The 25,099-nt window shown below is 36.2% G+C and overlaps 2 protein-coding genes across 5 annotated transcripts; both read right to left on the bottom strand.

The window, feature by feature from the left end:
- Positions 1–6,719: 6,719 nt before the first annotated feature.
- On the bottom strand, positions 6,720–10,022 carry hesx1 (HESX homeobox 1; the record flags this gene model as incomplete). Its single annotated transcript, XM_083534596.1, has 4 exons — positions 9,669–10,022; positions 8,482–8,642; positions 7,255–7,356; positions 6,720–6,815 (listed from the first exon to the last, which is right to left on the bottom strand). Exons 1-4 carry the CDS (start codon positions 9,778–9,780, stop codon positions 6,720–6,722), a joined length of 471 nt encoding a protein of 156 aa, XP_083390722.1. The 5' UTR covers positions 9,781–10,022.
- Positions 10,023–11,117: 1,095 nt separating this feature from the next.
- Positions 11,118–24,771, bottom strand: appl1 (adaptor protein, phosphotyrosine interaction, PH domain and leucine zipper containing 1). 4 transcript variants are annotated; one of them, XM_083534458.1, is made up of 22 exons: positions 24,476–24,771; positions 21,943–22,041; positions 21,771–21,830; positions 21,379–21,450; positions 21,167–21,254; positions 21,023–21,064; positions 20,875–20,933; positions 18,321–18,467; positions 17,592–17,674; positions 15,827–15,985; positions 15,511–15,699; positions 15,113–15,155; positions 14,949–15,005; positions 14,729–14,820; positions 14,469–14,648; positions 14,327–14,376; positions 14,077–14,251; positions 13,602–13,638; positions 13,370–13,516; positions 13,198–13,248; positions 13,026–13,115; positions 11,118–12,211 (listed from the first exon to the last, which is right to left on the bottom strand). In XM_083534458.1, exons 1-22 carry the CDS (start codon positions 24,527–24,529, stop codon positions 12,062–12,064), a joined length of 2,124 nt encoding a protein of 707 aa, XP_083390584.1. In that variant the 5' UTR covers positions 24,530–24,771; the 3' UTR covers positions 11,118–12,061. The 4 variants fall into 4 exon arrangements, with proteins under 4 accessions (XP_083390584.1, XP_083390586.1, XP_083390583.1 ...); XM_083534460.1 differs by having other exon boundaries at positions 11,118–12,271; positions 24,476–24,753; XM_083534457.1 differs by having other exon boundaries at positions 14,327–14,379; positions 24,476–24,753.
- Between the last annotated feature and the right edge of the window lie 328 nt (positions 24,772–25,099).

The following is a 25,099-nucleotide window of genomic DNA, read 5'->3' on the forward strand; positions in this document are numbered from 1 at the left end:
GAGGCCAAAACCTTCTTCCATCATTAATTCCTCTCAGAATGTTCTGCTTGCTGTTGAACTGATGCTGTATGTATGTGATAAGTAGATACCACCGAGCGGCAAACCGAGCGCGTGTTCTACCTGTGAATGCTGTTTACTACGTTAAGTTTTTATCCATTTATAACTAAACATTAACAACCGATTTCGAAAAAATGTAGTTGAGTAAAAAGTACAATATTTGACTGAAATGTAGTGAAGTTTAAGCCAAAGTCTCATATAAAAGAAAAAGCTACTTAAGTACAGAAACCAATTAGATTTACTTTGTTACTGTCCACCACTGATTTTCTGTACATGCAACCATGGTGTAAAATATTTAAATAAATGTACTTCATTTTTTGTCTACTTTCTAGTTTTACTGAGTATCTAGTTCTAATGTTTTTGTATACTTTTGTATAGTATTTTAAAATGTATTTAATGTATTTTACAATAGACAGTCTCAAATCAGCTTTACACAGATAAAACTGTTATACAGTGTATAAAAGAAAGTTTATTGCCTATAAGTTTGTTCCTAATAGTTGTTTATTCGTGAGCCAGTGGCGACAGTGGCAAGGAAAATCTCCCTGAGATGGTATGAGGAAGAAACCTTGAGGGGAACCAAACTCAAAAGGAAACCCATCCTCATGTGGTCCGTTCATTGCAGTTCCATTATTGATGTGTGTAGTAGGAGGTGCCTTAATGCAAAACTGTTCATCCAACCTGTGGTCCTGAGCCACTGTAGTAGACTGGTGAAAGCAATTACAGTCCAAATCAGTCCTCAAAGTTCTAGAGTTGATTAGCAGCTTCATGGCTATCTATCTAAGCTGTAGATGTGGAACCATCTCCGGCTGCACCGAATCTTCTCCAATTGAAATTTTCCCAGCTTACGTTCACATTATTTGGCAGACATCTATTTCAAGACGGCCTCGCTCAAGGGCCCTGGATAAATTTGATAAAATAGAAATATAATAGAATAGAAATTATAGAAATATAATATAATAAATTAAAATTTAATAGAATAGAATAGAATAGAAATATAATAGAATATAATAGAATAGAAATTATAGAAATATAATATAATAAATTTGAATATAATAGAAATATAATTAATATAATATAATATAAATATAATATAATAAATTAGAATAGAATAGAATAGAATAGAATAGAATAGAATAGAAATTATATAAATATAATATAATAAATTTTAATAGAATAGAATAGAATAGAATAGAAATATAATTAATATAATATAAATATAATATAATAAATTAGAATTGAATATAATATAAATATAATATAATATAATATAATATAATAGAAATTATAGAAATTTAATATAATAAATTTGAATAGAATAGAATAGAAATATAATTAATATAATATAATATAATATAATATAATATAATATAATATAATATAATATAATATAATATAATATAATATAATATAATATAATATAATAAATTAGAATAGAATAGAATAGAAATATAATATAATATAATATAATATAATATAATATAATATAATATAATATAATATAATATAATATAATATAATATAATATAATATAATATAATAAATTAGAATAGAATAGAATAGAATAGAATAGAATAGAATAGAATAGAAATATAATTAATATAATATAATATAATATAATATAATATAATATAATATAATATAATATAATAAATTAGAATAGAATAGAATAGAATAGAATAGAATAGAATAGAATAGAATAGAATAGAAATATAATATAATATAATATAATATAATATAATATAATATAATATAATATAATATAATAAATTAGAATAGAATAGAATAGAATAGAAATATAATATAATATAATATAATATAATATAATACAGTGGTCCCCCGCTTATCGACCGGCTCGGACATCGACCTTTTCGCTTAGCGACCTTTTTTTTTACCCAGACCCACGTGGAGCGAGGGAAAGGATCTTCCCAGTCTCGCCTCAGCCTTCGTGGAGAGAGCATCTATCGTAAATTAAATTCCAGTTTGTGAACAATAAAGTGTTATTTAGCGGTCAATATAACATTTTAGTGCGTGTATATTGTACATTGCGTGAACATTCGCTCTTTCACCTTTTTGCATTTCGACCGGTTTTAAGGAAGGGATTAAGGTCGATAAGCGGAGTTCCACTGTATAATATTAGAGATTTTACAACTAATTTCATCATTGTTCAACAGCAAGGAACAAGCAAGAGTAGCTAACAAACAGCTACGCGAACGCTGGTCAAACTATTTAATTTCTTTCGGGTAAAACATTGAATTTCTTCAGTTCTTTACTATCTACCATGCAACAACACCTGTAGCCTAGATTTTGGCTAGCTATGGCTATTTTACACTAAACCACAAATGCTGCTTGTGCATTTTAAGTTTTAAACAGCTGCTACACAGGTCATAAACAGAGAGGGGACAAAACAAACGAGAATTTGCATTTTGCCTGACCTAGATCGCCACCCCAATAAAGTCATGGGGTCAAACCTGACCACCTCATTGTTAAATGTCGGGCTGAGTTCAGTTTTACAGCCTTATTGCTTTATCAACAAAATCTATCTACAAACAGTCATTCACTCTTTTGGATACTAAAGTGTTCTGCTCCTTGTGGATTGTATATGATTTATCTTGAAAGGGATACTTTAACATTTTAGAACTGATCTCTGGATATGTATGTATCTAAATCATTCCTGACTCATGTCCTCTAGATCAGAATTTCCAGGTGAATACCAAGGTATAAAAGAGAAACCCATGAGAGTGCCAGCCCAGTAACATGTAAACATACATTTTAAATGATTATTTTACCTTGTAGTATATTTTAATGTGTAAATAAATATTGTAGTTATTTCCCAGAGCGATAAAAAAAATTCAAACATTTCTATTATTTCGATTATTATTTCTATCAATTTTCTTTTAGAAAATAATCATACAGTAATAAAGTGGATCATTTGATACGCAGTTATGAAATCAGGAGACTACATATAATTCAAATAAATGTACCTGTATTCACTTTAACTATATAGACAAAAGTATTGGCACACCTTCTTCCCCAAGGGGTTGCCACACATTTCCTGCACACATTTGTATAGAATGTTGTGGGTTTTTTTTTTTTTATGCTTTAGCATAAAACTTTCCTGTCACTTGAAACATAGAGACCCAAAATTCAAAAAATCATTCATGTGCACAAACTCCATGAAGACATGCTTTATATGGGTTGAGTGGAAGATCTAATTGGCCTGCTGTAGAGCTCTGACCCTCAACCCTATTGAACACTTTCAGGATGAACTGCACCCCAGGCCTCCTCACCCAACATCAGTATTTGACTTTACTAACACCCTTGTGGCTGAATAAACACAAATCTCCACAAACACACCACAAAATCTAGTGAAACATCTTGTCTGAAAAGTGGAGGTTATTATATCAGTAAATAGGGACTAAATGTGAAATGGTTCAAAATGCTCAGGTGTCTGTTGTCCAAATAGTGTCCCTTAACCATGTTATTTTGTACTCACTTTTGCACACTTATATACATTTCATACAATATGAATCTCGCATTTTATTAGAAAATTAACTGGTGCAGTATCTGTTTCTGCAGTAACGTATGCATATGTTCTATATTCAAAATATCATATATTTTATAATGCATTTATATTGATTTATTTTATTTCACTGTAACCTTATTTTATTATTTGCTCTCTCTATTTCAATTCTTTAATATTTGTAATATTTATCTGTCAACAAACAGTGCTAAAAAAGCATTTTACTGCATGTGAATGCACTGTTTATGCATATGTATGTGACCAATACATTTTTTATTAGTTAGTTAATTTTTTCAGATCAAAACAAATGTTTGTGCAGGGAGTGGTGGCTCCAGCGGTTAAGTCGCTGGGTTGCCGATCGGAAGGTCTGGGGTTCAAGCCCCGGTATTGCCAAGCTGCCACTCTTGGGCCCTTGAGCAAGGCCCTTAACCCTCTATGCTCCGGGGGTCCCTTACGAGGGAAATATCAAGGTCCGTGACATCGGAGTGACGTGGGGCCGCCTTCCAGTGGGCTCACCACCTGCAGGAGGGACCGTAAGGGACGGTGCTGTGAGGATTGGGCAGCAGTCGAAGGCGGGGGCCTGCTTAGACTGCTGCCCCCGCGACCCGAATTACGGATAAGCTGGAGTGAATGAATGAATGAATTTTACATTATTTTTTTATTTTTTTATTTATCTATCTATTTTATATTTTTTTATTTTAGACACAAGGAACAATTCCGGTCTAAATTGATGAATCAAATTTATTCATTAATTCATTTCATCGTTTGTTTTGTTCATTCAATAATTTTTCATTAGCCTTTTTATCTTGGTTATGTCCACAGTGGATCTGGAGTCTATCCCAGAAACACACCCTAAATGATATACCAGTTCATCTCAGTTCACACACACACACACACACACACACACACACACACACACACACACACACGCGCCCATTCATGCCTAGTTTTGTAAAGCCATTTTATTTGTTTAAATTTGATCGTATAAACAAAAGTGGTATAAAATTGAATAGCTTTGTAGGTTGAATGCTATCAAAAGCGTAATAGAGCCCCATTCTTTCAATTAATACACACTATTTAATACACATATCACAAAAGAGCAAAGAAAGAAATAAATCATCCGATTGTCCTAATGATTCAAATCAAGAACATGTGCACACTGAACTAAATTTGTGAAGATCAAAGAGCCCAAAGATTCATGGGAAATTCATGGGAAAGTTGTGTGCTTGAGCCAACAGTCTGGGCAGGAACACCCAGTTCCTCTTTCAGGTGATCTTGTGTTACTATTGATGCGAACATGAAAAGGGGCTTCTTTTTTTGTTTTCGACTTGAAAGCTGAGCGGTGCTCTTGCCATCCTGTCCACGATGACGTACCTCCACGCAGAGTCTCCAACGCTTACAGAGAGGCAAAGCAAAAGATCAACGTAATGCAATGGTATCAAAAAGTATGTATATATCCTGTATGATAAGATGATGCTGAGACAAAATTCAATTCTGCTGGAACATGTTTACATGGAGGTCTCTTCAGTATGAATAAGATTATATCATGCATTTAGAACAATGTCAAATCATACGGATGCAGACTTAATGTTCACGTCCAACATCAGAATACGGCAAAATGTGATCCTGTGGCTTCTTTATTTATTTATTTACACACAATATTCTCTACTGGCTACAAAAATTGGTGCGAAAAACTGTCCACTGATTGAAATTGCCTGGTTCAGTTCTAGAGGTCAAAAGAGAAATTTCAGTTCTCTTTTGACTTTAGACTTTAGATTTTTCTAGTATCAAAACTTTTACTTCACTATAAATTTCTTGGACTTATTTTTACTTTTACTCATTAATTTTTTTACACACATTTCCGTGCTTTTTTTTTTTTGCTCTTTACTTTTTCATGCCAGGCTCGTTATTTTAGTTTTCATCTATTCGGTGACATGATCAATATTTTTTGGTCCAAGGCTATGAAATTTTATTACAGGTGGATAATTAAATTTAGCATGCACTGAATCTGCTATTACAAATAGCTTGGTTAATAATAATAATAATAATAATAATAATAATAATAATAATAATAATAATAATAATAATAATAATAATAATAACATCCAGATATTGAGATGAACAGTGAGGGTGAAAGGGCTTTGCTTAATAGCAAAGATGTTCAAAGCTTTTCTGGGATCTGAACTCATAACCTTTTCCATTAACTGCAAAAACTGAACCAAAATGGTCACCAAACGAATGTCCTTCAATATTTATTTAATTTCCTTTTTTACGTTTCTCTCTAGAATTTCCCCAGCACTCTGGCGCCCTCTATTGTTTACTTACAAAATTTCAGTTATCTACGACACGAAATGAACAAAAGCATTGGTACACCAGACCATGTGTGGTTCTTCACCAAACTGTTACTACAAAGTTGGAAGCACAATTGTATAGAGGGTTTTTGGATGCTATTTTTAGAACCCCAAACCTGTTCCAACATGACAGTGCCCCTGTTCACAAAGCCAGCTCCATGAAGATATACTTTGCATGGGTTGGATTGGAAGATCTTGAGTGGCCTGCTATAGAGCTCTGACCTCAACCGTATTGAACACCTTTGGGATGAATCGGAACGCCGACTGCCTCCAAGGCCTCCTCACCTCACCTACATCAGTACCTGACTTTACTAACACCCTTGTGGCTGAATGAACACAAATCTAGAGGAACATCTTCCCAGAAGAGTGGAGGTTATTATAACAGCAAATGAGGACTAAATGTGTAATGGGATGTTTAAAAAGCACATATGAATCTTATGCTCATATTTTTTTCCTATTACACTCTAATCCAATATGGTTGCAGTTCTCACCCCACCAAGAGCAGAGCTCTTTCCATCTTTAAAATCCTCTTTTGTCTCTTTTAATCACCCTCAATTAGAGCAAGCAAATTGGAACAACGGCTTTCCGTGAGGTTTTCGCGGAATAAGGCCACATGCAGAGTGCGACAAATCCCATACACAGATTGTGATGTTAAAACACATTTTTAATGAATCAGCAGTTTTTCTAAGCCATTAAAAGACATAAGTTATTGATTTGCACTAACAAAATAAGAAAACAGAATATATTACAATATGATAAGAAACTGAAATCTATTTTTTTTGTATATATAATCACTGTTGGAGTCCACTGATGACTTTTTTCACCATGAGGAACTGGTTCTCTCGGTGAGAACGCTTCCGTTTGGCTCTTCTGTTCTGGAACCAGATCTGAGATGAGAAATGGAAATGACTACATTTAGTTTTGGATCTACAACAATAAAGGTTTCTGATATATAAAATACACTACTTGCTACTTTGCAAAGGCTGGTACTGTATACATAAATGATAGTATATAAATATAAACCTCCATATAGGAAGTTTAGGCCTCAAATAGCCAATGACAGACTATTTATTTTGATCCACTCAATCCTAAGGGTTGCATTCCTCAGGTAAACTCAAAAACACCAAAACTGAATAAAAATTGTTTGCGTTTTCATTTATAAAGGCAACTAATGGGCTTTTAGTTATTCAGCAATATTTGTTGCAAAATGGAAAAGAAAAACCTTCTTCAATTGGTCAACTTGCACTATTGTCTACAACAGTTCATTCATTCATTAGTCCATAACTGATTGACAAATCAGTTCCCCTATAACAGAAAAGCTGTTACCTGTATCCTGTCCTCATCGAGATTCAGCTTCAGGGCAAGCTCCTCTCGGATATCGATCCCGGGATAAGAGTTTACCTGAAACACACTCTCAAGTATCTCGATCTGGAATCAGAAATAAAAGGAATAATCAGCGTAAATCTAAAGGAAGTGAAATAGTCATTAGAACATGATTTATTATAGTCACTATATTACTAAAGCAGCCATTTCATAGTTGATGTGAAACTATAATGTTCTGTTGGAGAACAAAAAAATCCAGAGGTGTAGAGAGTGTACTGATACTACGATTATTAAATAATTAAACTTATGTTTATGAATAATTTATAGCACCTTTTAAAAGTATTTTATTGTTTTTGAGACATTTTCCATTTGTTTATATGCCACAAACCAGGTAAAAGAATTGGATATTGAATGACGTGAAGAAAGTTCTGTCCAAATTTGACATTTCTGGTTTTATCAGAAGAGGTTGTGTAAGATGGAGAATCAGTGAAGATGATGTTAGCAGACTGCCTCACCCCCACAGTCAAACATGGAGGTGGAATCTCTTAATGGTTTGGCGTTGTTTTGAAGCAGGGTGAGATGTAGACTTATTCTGGGTGAAAGGAATCCTGTATCAACATGGCAACCATTCCATACTTTAACACCATGCAATTCACCATACAACAAGACAATGAGCATATGTCCAAGCTCTGTAAGTGATATTTAGGGAGCAAACAGCCATCTGGAGTGTTATCTATCATGAAATGATCTTTCCAGTCATCGCACTAGAATCTGAGATGTTTTGGGAGGTACTGGATCACAAGGTCAGAAAGAAATCGCCTATTAAAAGACACCTTATTTTACAAGAGGAATGGCCGAAGTATTTCAGCTGAAGGTTCGGAGAAGCGAAATGTCCGAAGTGCGAGAGAGTGTAAAGCTGCTATTTATGCATTTGTTCGCTCAAAGTAAATCTTCATACTGTTAAAATACATTGATTGTTAGATATAAGGAAAATTAATATGCAAGTATGTCTCAAGAAATGATAAAAGACTTTTGGCAGACTTTTTCACAGGCAGTGAAAATATTGCAGAAATCTGCAATGAGGTTCTGAGAATCTGCACTGCAACTTATTTTACACAAAAAGTTAGAGATTGTGTGTGTCCAGAAATCGAGAATGAAATGGAATGACAAGTACGCTACTGGCGTAAGATCTAATAATATATGTGTTTGTATCAGCGTTAGTTTGATTACCTGCAAACTAGAGAAGGCAGTTCTGGGTCTTCGTCCGATGCACCAGTTGAGTGAACGTCTGCAGTTTTCCACTGGTGCATCACTTTTCCTCTCATCCCTCATGGATAATTCCAGAGCACTGTCCGTCTTTATGAAGCAGTCATTTTTTGTTGGTTGCACATCTGATGAAATGAAAATGTACATTGGAGACGTACATGAATTTATAAACAGAAGCAGTGCAATAAATGGAAGTAAGACAACTCGTATTATAATTGATTAAAATAAAGTTCTGCTAAATGCTCACGTTAGATTTGTCAACACAGCAAACGTGTTTCAAGCCTTTTCATATGCGATCATATGAAGGTGCATTGTATAAACACTGTATGAAATAAATCATCAGTATAGGAACCATCAGAAAAATTATTGTGTATTTAAATAGGAAATAAATTGTATTTTTAGTACTAACTATTATAGATATTTAATTTATCTTTTCAAATAATCTTTATCGAAAAAATAAATTTCAAAAATAAACAAAAATATGTTTCCAAATAACTTTTTACAGAACATTTTTTTTGTATGTCAGTAAAGTAAGCAACTTTTTTTGCATGCATAAAAAGTCAAAGTCTTCAGAAGAACTGTATGAGATTCTCCATGATATTCAGTAAAACCTACAAGCAGAATTCCCTACAAAACCTTCAAAAATTACACCTGGGATAATAAAAAAGTGGCTTTGCACCAAACACTGAGCTTGTTTAGATTATTAATGTTTCTGTACCATGTAGTATTTGTTCTTTTAAACCCAAAAGAATGATTATTATTTTTAAGATAATTGTATTATCTTTGCATATATAGAAATTACACATATGTATGTATACGTGTATATATTGTGTATCAGCATGTCATTTTCTCCCCATGTTTTCCAACTTCTAGAATATCACGATGAATTACTCTAAGAAATGAGTCTAAAATGATCAGCCAATTAACAGTGACAAATAACTAAAACCCAAACAGTCTGATTTTCTTCCTTCTTGTGACTGGAAATGATTGATTGTGATTTTTTAATCATAATATAAAACAGTATATTATATTAATGAACAATTTTACCAATCATAAAAAAGGTCATAATAATAATAATAATGATGATGATAATAATAATAATAATAATAATAATAATAATAATAATAATAATAATAATAAGTGAAAGCTACCTGTCCAAGGGCGGTGAAGAGTGTAAATAGTGGTTCTCTGGTCGGCTCGGTCCAGACCCAGGATGCGGTCTATAGTAAAGAGAGAAAAGCGGCTCTGGTGCGCGCTCGCCATGTTTTCCAGGAAAAGAGGAGAGCAAAAGAAAGAAAGATCTCCAAGTTGTCTGAAGGAATGACGAGACCCGAGCTGTTCTGTGGCCCTTTTAAAAAGCTCTCAGGCTGCAACACCAGGACAAACTTTTGCATGTGAATGGTTTTAGGGCGCAGACACAATCAGGGGGCAGCAGGTCGATGTACAGGTAATTCTGTCTCCAAATTACGCGCTACAAGCGTGACCACCGGGGCGTTTATCCATTACCCCTGCGGAATCCCTCCAAGCTCGTTCTTTCCTGAGACAAAACCCTTCTCCAGTGTCCCTTTTCTTTTTGCCCACCAGGTAGAAAATCAGCTCTCTTATTAATTCCCTCCTCAGCCTCTCATTTCCTTCAGCCGACTGAGCGGCATTATGTGGAAGCACTCAGCTTGCCAGTAATCTCATTTATACGCGCAGAAGTTTAAAATAAGTGTTAATAATAATATAAAAAAGAAGGAGGTAAGGCTATTAAAGCTAATCCTGATGAATATTCCCTCCCTTTTTTATTCTCTCTGCCTCTTGTCATGCATGCAAAAGGCATCCGTGGACTAATCCGACAAGTTGCTCCTGCATTGTCCCGCATTCAGGGGCCTAAAATTCACCCATTCAAGCTGGTTTTAAATAAATATGCGACTTGTTTATTTACTTGTGTACTCGAGTGCACGAGCTGCTTCTCCATGCCTTGCATTATTATGGTAAAAGGTTAGGACTAATTAGAACTATTTAAATGCAAAACCCGAATTCAGGCCAATTAGGCTTACAGAAATGAGAAGAAAGACGATTATCGGTCGTGAAAACATTTCAAGAACTATTTGGCACTTTCATATTAATATTTAATCTGTACTTTCCCTTATTGTCTGTCGAGATTGTATCTTTTTGCCTGTAGTGTATGTTAAGTTTTCAGACTAATGCTTTACACCAGGTTAAGGTAATTCATTCATTAGAGACGGTATGAAGATACACCTAGAAAGAGTCTGGCACTGTTATTAGTGTGTATGCAATGTTTATAGTCTTATAACATAATAATAATAAGCTCAAATGTTTTGTTATAATACCAGTTAAAATCTGTTTAGTCTTAAAATCCTCTTGTCAAAGCAGATACTAAATAATTATCTGAGCTACCCTTCAAAATCTGAAATAGATTTCATTTGTAGGCACCACACATCGCAAAAAGAAACATTCATCATCTCTATACCTCAGCAATGGAGCTGATTCGTCCCCCTGACTTTCCCCCACTTCTCCACAGAAGACCAGAATGAATTACTAACACGACACAGTAAAACAATACAACAACAAAAAAAAAAACCAAAAGACGTATGGATGGCTTAAGATTTAACAGACATGGTGCTTAAGTACATTTACATCATTATTACAATAGGTTAATAACAAAGAATGGTTATGAAAAGCAAGAGAAACCGAACCACTTGTGAAAATTGTGTGTATGTGTATACTTATATAAAATGAATTGGCATGTATTGAACTGGTGTACAAGAAAAGTTTAAAACAACCTCGTACAATTGTGAACTTAGTCGTAAAAAATACTTTCCCCATAAACTTCCAGGATTTTGTACCTAAAGAACTTAAATATGATAATATGCATATTATTATACTTAATAGTGAATTTGGACTTTAAGGGTGAGGGTTAAAAAAAAAAAAAAAAAAAAAGTGAACACATCCACAAATCATTCATTACATGGCTGACCAACTGCGAAGCACATCTTACAGAATTCACCACGGGAACGCTCGGGCTCCATTCACCATCGATACAATTGAGTTACTGATGTAAATATGACACGAGCTGAAGTCCATGCAGACACGTTAGAGCATAAAGTCAAATATACAGTATTATTAAAAGTCCTTCTAAAACATGTGCCATTCACATGTGCAATTTCTTCCCAAATAATAAACCCCATTCATCCATACAATACTATACAGAAGTATTCAGTAGTGCACCAACTTTCTTACACACACACACACACACACACACACACACACCAGAAACATCTAAAAAGGTGTTGTCGATACAAGTAATGAAAAAGGTACAAAATACAAGATTCGATACAAATAAAACTCCCAATCCACCTATTCATAAAACGACTCTTCTCTGTTTTAATGCGTCTTTTCTTATATTCTGCAGTCATTTTAAGAAAAAACAGTTGTTAAGTAAATCAGAACGTCTAAAGGAAATCTCGTTGCGATTAAACGCTTCAGGTGAAAAGTCGAGTCTGCACAGAGGTCAACTTTCTCTTCATGCTCTTTTCTCTCAAGCGTCAGATTCGCCTCTTTTTCGCCCTTCGTCCCCGACATCGCTGTCGTCCGAATGGCTTTTGCTGAGGACGAGGACCTGACCGTCGGTGGTTGGTGGGTTTGGGCGACCAGAGGCAGCTATCAGACGGCTTTGTTCCTCCAGGTCCTGGAATTGCGGCATTTTTTTTTTTTTATATAACAGCTCAATAATAGCAGAAAATCATTGCTGCAAAAAAAAAATAAAGACTGAATATAGAGTCAGGAGAGTCTGTTTTAAACAAGTGAGTATATTTTGCCATCCATCAAGGAAGTCATGCAAGGTTAAATTTGCTTCTTGGTGATTTTGTATTGCTATTATACAGTAATCCCCCGTTTATCTCGGTGGTTACGTTCCATAACCGCCAGTAATAAACGGACGACACCCCAAAAATGCTTTTTTTTTATTGTTTAAGCCGTAAATCATCCTCCCCCACACTTTATACACACGCAGAAAAAACTGGCAAGAATACAGTAATTAATAAATTTCATTATTTCAACATAAAACTGTATAAAAACGATTCCCTATACGTTTTTTGTTCTATCGTACTATCCGCAAGAGACAGGGAAAATCAACCAAACTAATTTTTCTCTATTTCCTTCAATTATACTGTGCTGATTTTTTTTTAGAGGATTTAAGCTGCACTGCTTGTTTCCTGGCAACTTGTTATTTAACTTTTCAACATTTTTAATAAACTTTTGACTAAATCCATGATTTTAAGGTGCTGAATAACAAAGAAAAGAAAAGAAAAGAAAAGAAAAGGAGACAAAAAAGGCGAGGTGTCCTGTATTTTACACTCGTTTTTTTTTTTTTAAAAGATTCCTTCAAAATCTGGACGATGATGTAGTGAATGAGAAATGCAGCCTTCGGTTCTAGACTAGACTTTGTGAAACATGCAAAGTGAGAGTTTGATATTTATTACGGCGTTTGAATCCAGTCATACCTTTTCAATCTGTTTCTGTTTAGACAGCTCCTCCTGTTGCTTCTCCTTTTCTTTTTCCACCTCTCTCTGTTTCTGATTGGCTTTGCGATCCTACAAAGAAATACAATACGTTCATAAGAACCGGAGAATTTACTCTATTAGAACGACGCTGCTCCAAGTTTCTTACGCTCACCATTTCTGAATGAAGGGCGATCTGTTTCGCCAGTCCCACACTATCACAGATCTGACAAGAAAACAATACACAGACATGGAGCTGAATAGGTGTGCACAGGCCTACAATATACACAAAGCTGCATTATACTTCAGTCTTCAACACACAATACACAGACATGTGTTCACTGTACCTTCTCTCCATCGTTATTAGACTCGAAGATGTAGCAGGCGGTGACGGGACGTCCGTCGACTCGCCCGCCAGCCGTATGCAACACGAAGCCGAACAGGCGCTTGTTCTCTTGATGAGACGAACACATAACTACACTGGACAGTGGGAACTGTGAGGAAACAAACAAACGTGGAATAGAATAAGAAAAAGGTTTTTTAATTAATAAGCACAAAGATGAATAACATCGGACCTACCCTTAACCTCGTGACTTGTGTTTGAGGGTCAATGAGCCTAAAAACAGTTACAGAAGAGCACATGTCAGAAGAAATATCAGCATTAAGATGAGGTACAATATAGGGCCAAAAGTTTGTGGACACCTGACCATAATATTTGTATGTGCTTTTTAAAAAGCCCAGTTGCTGTTCCAAAACTCCAAAAGATTTTCCACTAGATTTTATAGTGTGCATGTGGAGATTTGTGCTCCTTCAGCCATAAGGGTGTTAGTGAAGTCAGGTACTGATGTAGGTGAGGTAAGGAGGCCTGGGGTGCAGTCAGTGCTTCAATTCATCTCAAAGGTTTCGGCGTCATGCCGGAACAGGTTTGGGTCTCCTATAATGCCGCCACATCCAACGTAACAGTTTGAGGAAGAACCCCAAATAGCTTTAAAAAATAAATAAAAAAATCAGGTGTCCCAATACTTTTATGCCTCATATGCCAAAATGTTCTTACTTCAGACAGTCACAGGTGACAAGCAGATGAGACTCGGTCATTCTGAAGATGTTGTGGATGGCTCGTGCTGCCAGGATCTGCCTCATTGTCTCGTAGATGACATCTGGGTTCTCTGTGGCCTTCACTTCCATGGATCCCAGGAAACGCACAATGAAGAGCTGGTGCAGGATAGAGTCTGAAAACACAGGAGGTAATATAATAACCTTGCTATTTTTGGCATTGTCCTTTTTGCTGTTTATTGGACATGTACCTTCACTGTCTATAGGCTGTACTTCTCCAGACTCTCCAAATGGGTTTGTCCTTCTTTCAGGAAAGGTAATAAAGAAACACTGGCATTAATTTAAAAATATTATCTTGACTTCTTACAAAGATTTAGAACGTGAATCACTGACCTGCCCTGGGCAGCACCTTTAGCCTGCGGTGTGCTCTCTTCAGTAACTGGAGAAATGATATCAAACTGGATGGGGGTGTCTGGAGCCACCAGGGAGTCCAGGGACAGTGAGGACAGAGCAGGTGACTCGGAGCCTGCTGAGCTCTGGCTGCCGGTCCGTGCTGCTCGGGGTCGGCCCTGACTAGAAACCAAACATCACGAAAAGGAACGATCAGACTGGAAAACAAAGCCATGCGAATCTGAGTATATACAGATACTGACGTGCTGGGTCGAAAACTCTCGTGCCGCTGCTGGAATGAAGGCGACGGAGTCACAGCCTCTAAAGCTGACTGGTTGACTCTGGCAGCAGTTTCCTGTTAGCAGAGTTTTAAGTTTTAAAATCATTTAGTAATACAGAATCTCAGCATTATGTGTTTTTTTTTTTAAACATAAATGCTAAATTGTGGTTATTTTATAATTGGCATTAAACACAGACGTTTACCTCAGGCTTCTCACTGAGATATATCCTCTTTGAGATGTTATTTATTGTCGCAATCCACTAAAAAAAAAAAAAAAAAAAAAAAAGGAAAAAAAAGACATGTTCTGTAGGTATTGATCCTGCTCATATCATGAATAAGAAGGAATAGGGAATGTTGGCAGTATCACCTCTTCACAATCCTTTCTGTTATCTGCTTGTAAAATCGCAGTCCTGGAAGAAATGGGAAAAAAAATGGGATTCATTTTACCGAAAGATCCTGCTCTTTAACTGTTTAACTACAATCTTGTCATAATCTATGAACAAATATTTTTGTAATTATGATTTCTTTTGCGTTAATATTTAATTGTACAACGATGACTGGGGAGCCATTATTTAAAGCAGCCTTCAAGATTTTCATACATGTGATCTACCAAAACACTATTAAATCTATGGGTAGGACTACATCAATAAAACCTCAATGTTTGTTGATAATCGCTGATCAGACAAAAAAAAAAAAAAAAAAAAAGGAAAATGAAACACACCAAATTCTTAATATTTAATTGGGAATTGATGTCAATAAACATACTTTCTGCCATCGAAGGAAGAAATCTGAAAGCAGAATCGCCGATCCTCGCAGTCCACTGCCATGACGGAACAGTTGTCGATGTCCATGACCAGCCCTCCAGCCACGTCTCCTCGAGACTGACTCATGAGATTCCCCCCTTGCGTAAAGAAATACTGCCTCTCCCAGGTGGATGACACAAGCCCGGTTTTACTTGGCATAGAAGGACAAGTTCGGAGTATGTCACTCATGCAGAAACAATGATATGTCTATTAAATAAAAAGAACTTCATAATGCATGCGCTTGTATTACACTGTAAACTGGTGCCAGGCTTTCGTACTTGCGAATGTTGAGGTATCCGGCTTTGCGGGTCAGGTTGCGGTTAATCGGAATTTTATTTGGGTCAGGTTCAGGCATGTACAGCAGATCGCTGTTCTGCTCCAGATCCTGGATGGTCTGCTGCATTACATCCACCTCACTATCCATCTCCCTGCGTACACTAACAACAACAAAACCCCATAAAATTCATGCGCACGATATCAAGAATGCTAGAATGCCATGTACTCTTAAAAGCCTTAGACAGCACATTTACATTTACATTTACATCTGCGGTTTCTAGCGATGAATAAATCTACACTGGTACGCAAGATTACAAACTTAATATAAATATAACTCTTGCACATAAATTTCTAATCTTGTAAGCCACCAACAGATGGCAGCACAACACTGCACGCACAGTCACAGGGTCACAGGGACCTTCATAAGTCAGTGTGCCAAAAGACATTGTACTTTAGGAGCTGTGCAACCTGAAGTACGACACCCACACCCTGTCACCGAACTCTTCTCACACTGGATTTTCCTCCCAGAAACAACATGATCGGGTTTCTGCACACACCTTAATCGCCAGATTTGGCTCCTGTGGACTTCACCCTCTTCCACTACCGTCCTCTAAAAATAACTCAACATACAGACATTATTGTATAAATAGCTGACAGGTGGACCTTCCGCTTCTGCAACCTCTAAAGCAATGCTGCTGCACTCATGCGTCTGTTTTGTGAAGCAGCTTCTGCACCTGATGCACAGCACGAGGACTCTGCTTTTTTGATGGACCCTTGTGAGATCTGTTCTGAGTGGAACACGCATTGGAAAACCTCTGTATGACCCTGACCACTGTACCTCAGTGTCAGTGTGTTACTGATCTTCTTAAAGCCTCGGCATCTTTGTGGAGAGCAACAGTTGTAATTCTCAAATCCTCAGAGTTTCTTTGCCATGAGGTTCCATGTTGAACATCCAGTGGTCAGTATGAGAGAATTGTACTCAAAGCACCACATTTTAACTGCTCTAATACAAGATACACACATTTGTATGGTCCTGTCAGACTCGAACATGATGAATAGGACGTGTGACTTTGCATTTGTTAAAGGACGAACAGCTGTTATCACTAAGGGTGTACTCACTTTTGAGACAATAAAGGCTGTATGTTGAGTTATTTTCAGAGGACAGTAAATCTGTACGGCTGTACAAGTTGCACATTGATGCTCTAAAATATATCCAAATTTCATTTCTATAGTATTGGTTATTAGGAAGATATACTAATATGGTTGCTGAAATGTGAGGGGTGCACTCACTTTTGCATGCCTATTTTTTTTCTCTTCCTTTTATTAACAAAACCATTAAAGATTTCATTTGTCATTTTATTGCATTTTTATTTTTTACCCCAAGGTTCATTTTGCCTCCAGACTGGGGCACAATTGACAAAAATGTAAGTACGTAAGATCAAGAAAGTAGTCATAATTGGTAACAGAACACTGAGAAATCCTATATTACATTCAATTATAAATAAGTGAAGCAGTGCAATCGAGCTGCTGAACGATGTTGGTTAAATATTAAGGCTAAAAGAAGCTACAATGCCAACAATGTGCATTACAATCCACTGCATAAGCTTGCATCTGCCTGCAAAAATAAACTGTCCTGCTTTCTAAACTCCTATCCTCCACACGGGAGGTCATCATTCTAACAACATCTGTGTAGAGGAATAAAACTTTAGAGGATGATTAATCAGGAACAGGATATTAAAATAGCTAAAGTAAACAGACCAAACCTACTTTTGTACACTGGCTCCAATGTTTGTGAGAAAGTCTTCCCATTGCTGTGTGAGATTCTCAGATCCAAGCTTGAAGAAACTGATCTGATAATAGAAGATAGAAAAAGAAATGTACCAGTTAGATCGAACCAAAAGCCTAATTTGGAGTTTTGGATGACTCTCGTTAAAGATATGTGTTTATACATTATTCATAAGAATGAAATATAATCAAGGTCAAAAAGCTGAAAGTTCCTACATGGACAAAAGTATTGGGACACCTGACTTTTCCCAGCCACATGTAGTTCTTCAAGTTGGAGACACACTATTGTATAGGATGTCCATTAAGTCTGTGCACAAAGCACATGATCTGACCTCAACCCAACTGAACGTCTTTGATTTATTTGGAGCAGCACCCCAGAGCTCCTCGTCATACATCAGCACCTGACATTAATACCACCTGTGTGTTGAATAAGCACTAATCTGCCTGAGCACACTCAAAAATCTAGTAGAACATCTTCCCACAAGAGATGAGGCTACAAGAGCAAATGGGAACTAAATGTGGAAGGAGATGTTCAAAAAAAGTCTAACTCTTACCTGAATATTATGGTCAGCTGACAACTAACTTTTGGTTAAAAACGAGAGAGAGAGAGAGAGAGAGAGAGAGAGAGAGAGAGAGAGAGAGAGAGAGAGAGAGAGAGAGAGAGAGAGAGAGAGAGAGAGGGAGGGGGGGGGGGGGAGGGGGTTAACACACCTGTGCCTGCATGTACCCCAGCAGGGGTTCCAACAAGGCGATCCTTTTCTTATACTGTAGCGTGTTAAGTGCTGAAAAGTAGTGCATCGTGGTCTGGTGCTGCTTTTTTCTTGACGTGTAAACATCTTCAATCACTTCAGCCTTCACCTGTAGAGAAGACAAACATTTGGAGAATTCCGAGAACCATTTAGAAAGTTTTATAACCATTCTAACCATTAATATGGGTTAAAAAGCAAAACTGGGCGTTTCATTCGTTATAGCAACAAATCATCTTCGTCCAAATCCACATCAGATTTCAGAATCGGATCTTCTATAATTTCCTGTCCAGCACAAGAAGACAGGACACGAGCCAACCGAGTCTGCAGAACATACGCTCTTCCCACACTAGCCTAGCCAAATCTCAGCATGTGTTTCATTAAATGAAGACTATGTTGATGATCTTGTGTGCGTAATCAGGCCCACCAGAGCACAGGAGAAGACAGATCTGATTAGGTGATGATATAAAGACCACAAGAAAAGACTTTGCTGTGACTTTGTGTGGAGACCAGAAGAAAACACACCACAATCGGAGCCTGTTAAAAGTCTGCAAACACCTAGTCTTTTATTGTATGCGTGTTCCTTTACTTTACATGCAAACAAACTAGGTCATTTAACAGGGCGAAGAGTTCCTTTGAACAAAACAAATATATAAAAAAGTACATATGTTCAACTTTATATTTGTTGAAAAATCCTCTATTAATATGAATAACAGCTTTACACACAACATTTCTCCAAACATTCAGCTGCCATGCCTCTTATTTCTGAACCTGGAGATCCAGTTCATCCCAGAGCAGTTCAATAGGATTTAGGTGCGTTGACTAGGCAGGCCATTCTCTGATAGATAGCACTCCAGACGTCTGTTTGCTCTCTAAATAACGTGTATAGAGCTTGGACGTACGCTTCGGATCATCGTCTCGTTGTATGGTAAAGTTCATTCCAAAGATCTACAGTCCAGACGGAATAGCATGGTGATGAAGTAAGGAATGGTTGCCATGTTGGTTCAGTATTCCCTTTACCCAGAACAAGTCTCCAACATTCCCTGCTTCAAAACAACCCCAAACTATCAAAGCTTCCACCTCCATGTTTGACTGTAAGAGTGAGGAAGTCTGCTCACAGTTTAACTGTTTAACGTTTATGCCCATTTTCCTATCAAACAACTCGAGCAAAGGGTGACAATTACTGTATAAGGAAATCGTACTTGGACATTGGGCTTTAGGCAAATCGACTGGTTTTACCGTCACACAAACTCTGCCTTGTTATAGAGCATGATTCTTTCACAACATGATATCTACAGAAAGATGAAAAAGTAAATAACACGTACTGCTGGACAAAAAAATGGTCTTGACAGCAAATCATTTGGCAAAAAAATTTACAAAAAATTAAACACTGTAGATATCTTCCTGCTTCCATTTCTGAGCTTGTTATCAGGCTCTGATTGAGCTGCATCAGGTGGTAGAAAAAAAAAAAAAAAATGACTAATCCTCTGAGGAAAAGAAAACTTTAGAAATGATTTTTGAAACATTTTGTTCGCCCAGACAAAAAATTGTGACTATTATTTTAATATATATATATATATATATATTTTATATATATACATATTTAATACAATACAACTTTTGCTAACAAGAACAGTATATAAGTGAATCTCTCTATTTCTAGGTTTTTCCTGCTGCACTCCAATGCAGCTAAAGCATACGAGCAAATAGTGGTGTGGAGTGTTTATAGTTCTTGCTCAGTTTATGACCAATAAAAAGGTCGTGGTGCCAAAGTTTTATACAAGCACCTTTTTTGGCAAAGGGTTCTTACATCTCACAAACACAAAATCCAAAACCTAAGATACATTTAAAAGATGCACTTTTGTTTGCAGCTAAGTTTTTTTTTTCTAATGAACATATTCCTTTTATTCAAACATGAAGCACATCGTGCAACATCGGGTAACACAAACGATCATATTTGCAGAAGCTCGGGCTTATAACTACATTATATGGACAATTTGTGGACACCTGACAATAAGATTAATATGTGCTTTTAGAACATCATATTCCACATTTAGTCCCTAATTGCTGTTAGAATAAATCCTGTTGAACTTGTGGAGATTTGGAGATTCATTCAGCTGCAATGTTGTTGGTAAAACCAGGTACTTAAGTAGGTGAGGTGAGGAGGCCTGAGGTTCAGTCAACGTTCACATTCATCCTAAAGATGTTCAGTAGGGTCTCTATAGCAGATCACTCATGAGCTTCTACTCCAAACCATGTGAAGCAGATCTTCATGGAGCTGGCTTTGTGCACAGGGGCATTATCATGCTGGAACAGGTTTTGGGTTTTCTCTAACATTGTGGGAACAGCTTGGGAAAAAAACATAGATAAACGGAACAGTCGGGTGTCCGAATACTTTTTGTCCATATAGTGTATAAGAAAACTAATAACGATAATAAATGTGCACATTTTGTCATGAAGATAAAAATAAAAAAAAACCACAATAAAAAACCAGGCCCCTGAAATAACAAACTTCTTACCCTCTCGTTCTCTTTCTTCTTAGACAGTCGACTGTATCTGTTGATGGCTGTGTCGAGATCTGTTATATTAAAGAAATCAAACGTTGAACGTGAATTTGCTGAAGGATTCTTTCGCTTATATGATTCACAAAATGAGTCGTATTCTCACCATCGCTGGATATTTGAAACACTTCCTTCAGAGTGAGGATTTCTGTTAAAAAAAAATAAAAAAATAAAAAAATAAAAACAAATAAACCAAATATAAAAAGACATTAAGTTTGGAATAAACTGTACATGTACAAGTGAAATTCACCTTTTAAGTCCCTCTCTTTGAACTGAGTGATGGGGAACATCATGGCGTCTGCGAGCTGAGTGGACAAGACGGCATGACAGGAACTGAGCTGTGGAAAAAAAAACAACAAGAAAAAAAAAAAAAGAGATAGACAGAGAGAAGAAGGATCAGTATCCTTTGCTCATGAAGGGGAGGACTTAAAAAAAAAAAACGTTTAAAAACATTTCTCTCACCTCGTCGATGACTTTGGAAAACTGCTGCAAAGTGGAGCTCATGACCTCGTCGTCACCACCGAGTGGGAAACGCTAAGGGGACGAAAGGGTCAGTCTTGAATCATACTTTAAGATATGTAGCGTCTCGTCTGGTGTTTATATCTTAGCCAGCACTTTAAAGGCTTGTTTGATAGGTTTCCAGACAAATGCGAAATGCATCATTCATTGATTGCAAAAGAATTTATAAATTCACGAAGGATCCTCTCCAGAACATTCAGCTCCATTAATACAGTTGGGTATAAAATGGCCTCAGTGTTTCCCTGAACTGTTCCTTTAAACTAGGTGTCTATAACAACATGCTTCTTTTTCCTCGATAATTTTTTTTTAAATAAATTAATAAATAAAACTGCTACCTGTTTTTCATACTCCCTTAATATCTTGGAAGTCAGGTGTGTCGCGGCGCTCAGTTCGTTCTGTAAACCAATCAAACCTAAACATTAACATTCTCCGAAACGAGAACAGAAATATTTTCATTGCTTTCCAAGTATTTCCTTATAGCAGTGAGCGGTTATGATCAGGACTTACCTGTGCATCGTAGATCCTTTGCATGGCCTTGAAGAGCTGATGGTAGTAGCTGGATATGGCACATGTGTCTTCCTCAAACACACTCAGCAGAGAGCGAGTCTAGATAGAGAAAGGGTTGATATTTATCAACGATCATGATCATGGATCCTTACAAAAGCTTTTGTTTACGGTATTATCAGGTATTTGGTACAAAACAAAGCATCAAAAACCCACAAACCCATAAAAAGAATTTAAGGCTTATTACTTTAATAAAAGTGCAAAAAATGCAACATTATATAAGTCAATCTTGTTGATTATTCGTAATATTGACACTGAAAAATTTGGTTGCAAAATCATGGCGAGTTAGACTATTCGAATAGACTGTCCATTAGAGGTTGAGAGATTTAACTGATAGCTAGGTGGCCGATACTTACCGATAAACCCAAAAAAAATTTTTTATGGATACTGGATAAAAAAAAAAAAAAAAAAAAAAAAAAAAAAAAAAAAAAAACACACTCCACGTACAATAGTTCTGCTTTTTATTACAAACATAATAAAAATACAGTACATCATGAAAATGTGCTAAATAAATCAGTACAAATAGATCAATGAATAAATATGATTAAATTAATTAATAAATGATAAATAATAAATATAATATAGCGCTCTCCGTGCAGCACGCAGCACAAACAGCATGTGGCACCAGTGATTCGCCCCTAGAGGCCGCTCTTGCAATCACAGGGGACAGGAAGCCAGAAAAATTATCGTAATTGATTTCACGGTCGATTTTCGGTGCCAATTAAAAAAAAACAAAACGATTCTTTTATTAAATTATATTATTATGATAATCGTACACATATAGCCAATCAGGAATTACAACCAAAATTATTCACTTCATTTTGTTAGACTTAAAAACTATTTTCCGTATGGCTTGTTTCATTAATAAAAAAACAATACCTTGATTATCTCATAGCAACGACAATAACTTTAGAAATAAAAAGAAAAATCTAATGGTTAGATATTAAATATATTTCAGATTGGGAAGCACATTCGAAGGAGGTCAGTATCAAGATGGGGGGGGGAAAACTGATCTGATTTGTTTACATACATACAAAAAAATTAAATAAATCATGAATGCCTAAAAATGTAAAGATGAAATGTCACTGAACTCATTGATCATTTACACTAGTCAACAGTTTCTCAAACACTATGGATCACAAGTACGAGAAAGACAGAAAGGAAGCTGAATAAGGAAGGAAACCAGTATGTGCCAAGGATTTAAAACTACGCCTGGTTTGTCTATAAAGTGTGAAACTACAAGACTTTGTAGTAAACCTGCTAAAAATAAAGAGCACAAATGAAGAAATGGAGGATAAAATATGCCGATTAAAGAACAGTAATATCTTAGATTAGAGAAAATTGTACGATCACTAAGCGCACACACACACACACACACACACACACCTAAACATGCATTCTTATATCTGTATGTATGTATGTATGTATGTATGTATGTATGTATGTACACTATATCCAAAAGTTTGTGGACACATCAATATGATTCATATGTGCTTTATGAAGATCCTGTGTGAAACTTTAGCATGTTAATTAGATTAATTAGTCACATTACATTATAAGAATTTAATCAAATAATAAAGATTTTATTTTTTATATAGTACACGTTAAAGGCTTTTTCCTATCAGGCTTACACTAGTGGACTATCCATCCATCCCTTCATCCGTCTATTTATCTATCTATACATCCATTTGTCTCCCATTCTGTCTGTCTGTGTCTATCTATCTATCTATCTATCTATCTATCTATCTATCTATCTATCTATCTATCTATCTATCTCAGTCTATTTATCTATCTATCTATACATCCGTTTGTCTCTGTCTGTCTGTCTGTCTGTCTGTCTGTCTGTCTGTCTGTCTATCTATCTATCTATCTATCTATCTATCTATCTATCTATCTATCTATCTATCTATCTATCAATACATCTCAGTCTGTCTGTCTGTCTGTCTGTCTGTCTATCTATCTATCTATCTATCTATCTATCTATCTATCTATCTATCTATCAATACATCTCAGTCTGTCTGTCTGTCTGTCTATCTATCTATTTATCTATCCGTCAATACATCTCATTCTGTCTTTCTGTCTGTCTATCTATCTATTTATCTATCTATCCGTCAATACATCTCATTCTGTCTGTCTGTCTGTCTGTCTGTCTGTCTGTCTGTCCCAAAACAATATAAAAACCGCTACAATAGTGCTCTATATATTGCCGTATATAATGTGTTACGCAGCCTATTAAGGGCACTATGTAGCCAATACTGAATGATTTAGAATACAGCCCTGACATATATCAAACAATTTCTATGGATCTGAAAGAATTTTAAAACCGGCTTCGAGACTGAATTTGCTCCACCTTGCCTAGTTTTAGAGGTTTTCTTATCCAAATGGCGACTACGGTACGGAAATGACTAGTTGCTAAGCTATTTCTTTAGCTAGTTAGCCGCAGAGCTAAAACGCTAACAATCCCAGAAGTGTTTACCTGAGGACTGTCCTCTAGTGCTTCTTCTATCGGCAGTTTGTCAATCCCGGGCATGGTGCTGGTGTTGTTTATGTCGCAGAAACTGACAATCTGGTCGTGTTTGTTGTTTTTTTTTTTAGAAGAAAAAATCTCTTCCTGTTTGCTTTTTTTTGCAGGACAAATCAGCAGGCAGAGCCCTTAACACACACGCACACGCACACACACACGCACACACGCACACACACACGGATATCCACTCCGTCTTTCCTCCGCCTCGCTCTCTGGCTGCCAGACCGACAGCGCCGTATCCCAAATAACGCCCTAAAGCCTTAACAAGTGCACTATGTAAAGGCGGAAACAGGGGCTTTTTACAGCCTGTGTAGTGCACTACGTCTCCAATGTGGCTATATTTAGGATTCAGCCTGGATGCTGTAGGAATTATATGGTCAAATAAAAGTCCTTTAACTTGACAGTTTTTCTCAGATCAGAAATGAAATTCTCAAAACTACTTGTTCAGCCTACACATCATTTAGTCATTTTTGCACATCACAAAAGTGACTATTAAAGATTCATCTTAGTGACCATTCAATATTCATCTTAGTGACAATTCAAGATTCATCTTAGTGACTCATCTTAGTAACCATT

The sequence above is a fragment of the Silurus aristotelis genome (genome assembly GCF_946808225.1).
Source record: "Silurus aristotelis genome assembly, chromosome: 28".
In the NCBI taxonomy this organism is placed as follows: Eukaryota; Metazoa; Chordata; class Actinopteri; order Siluriformes; family Siluridae; genus Silurus; species Silurus aristotelis.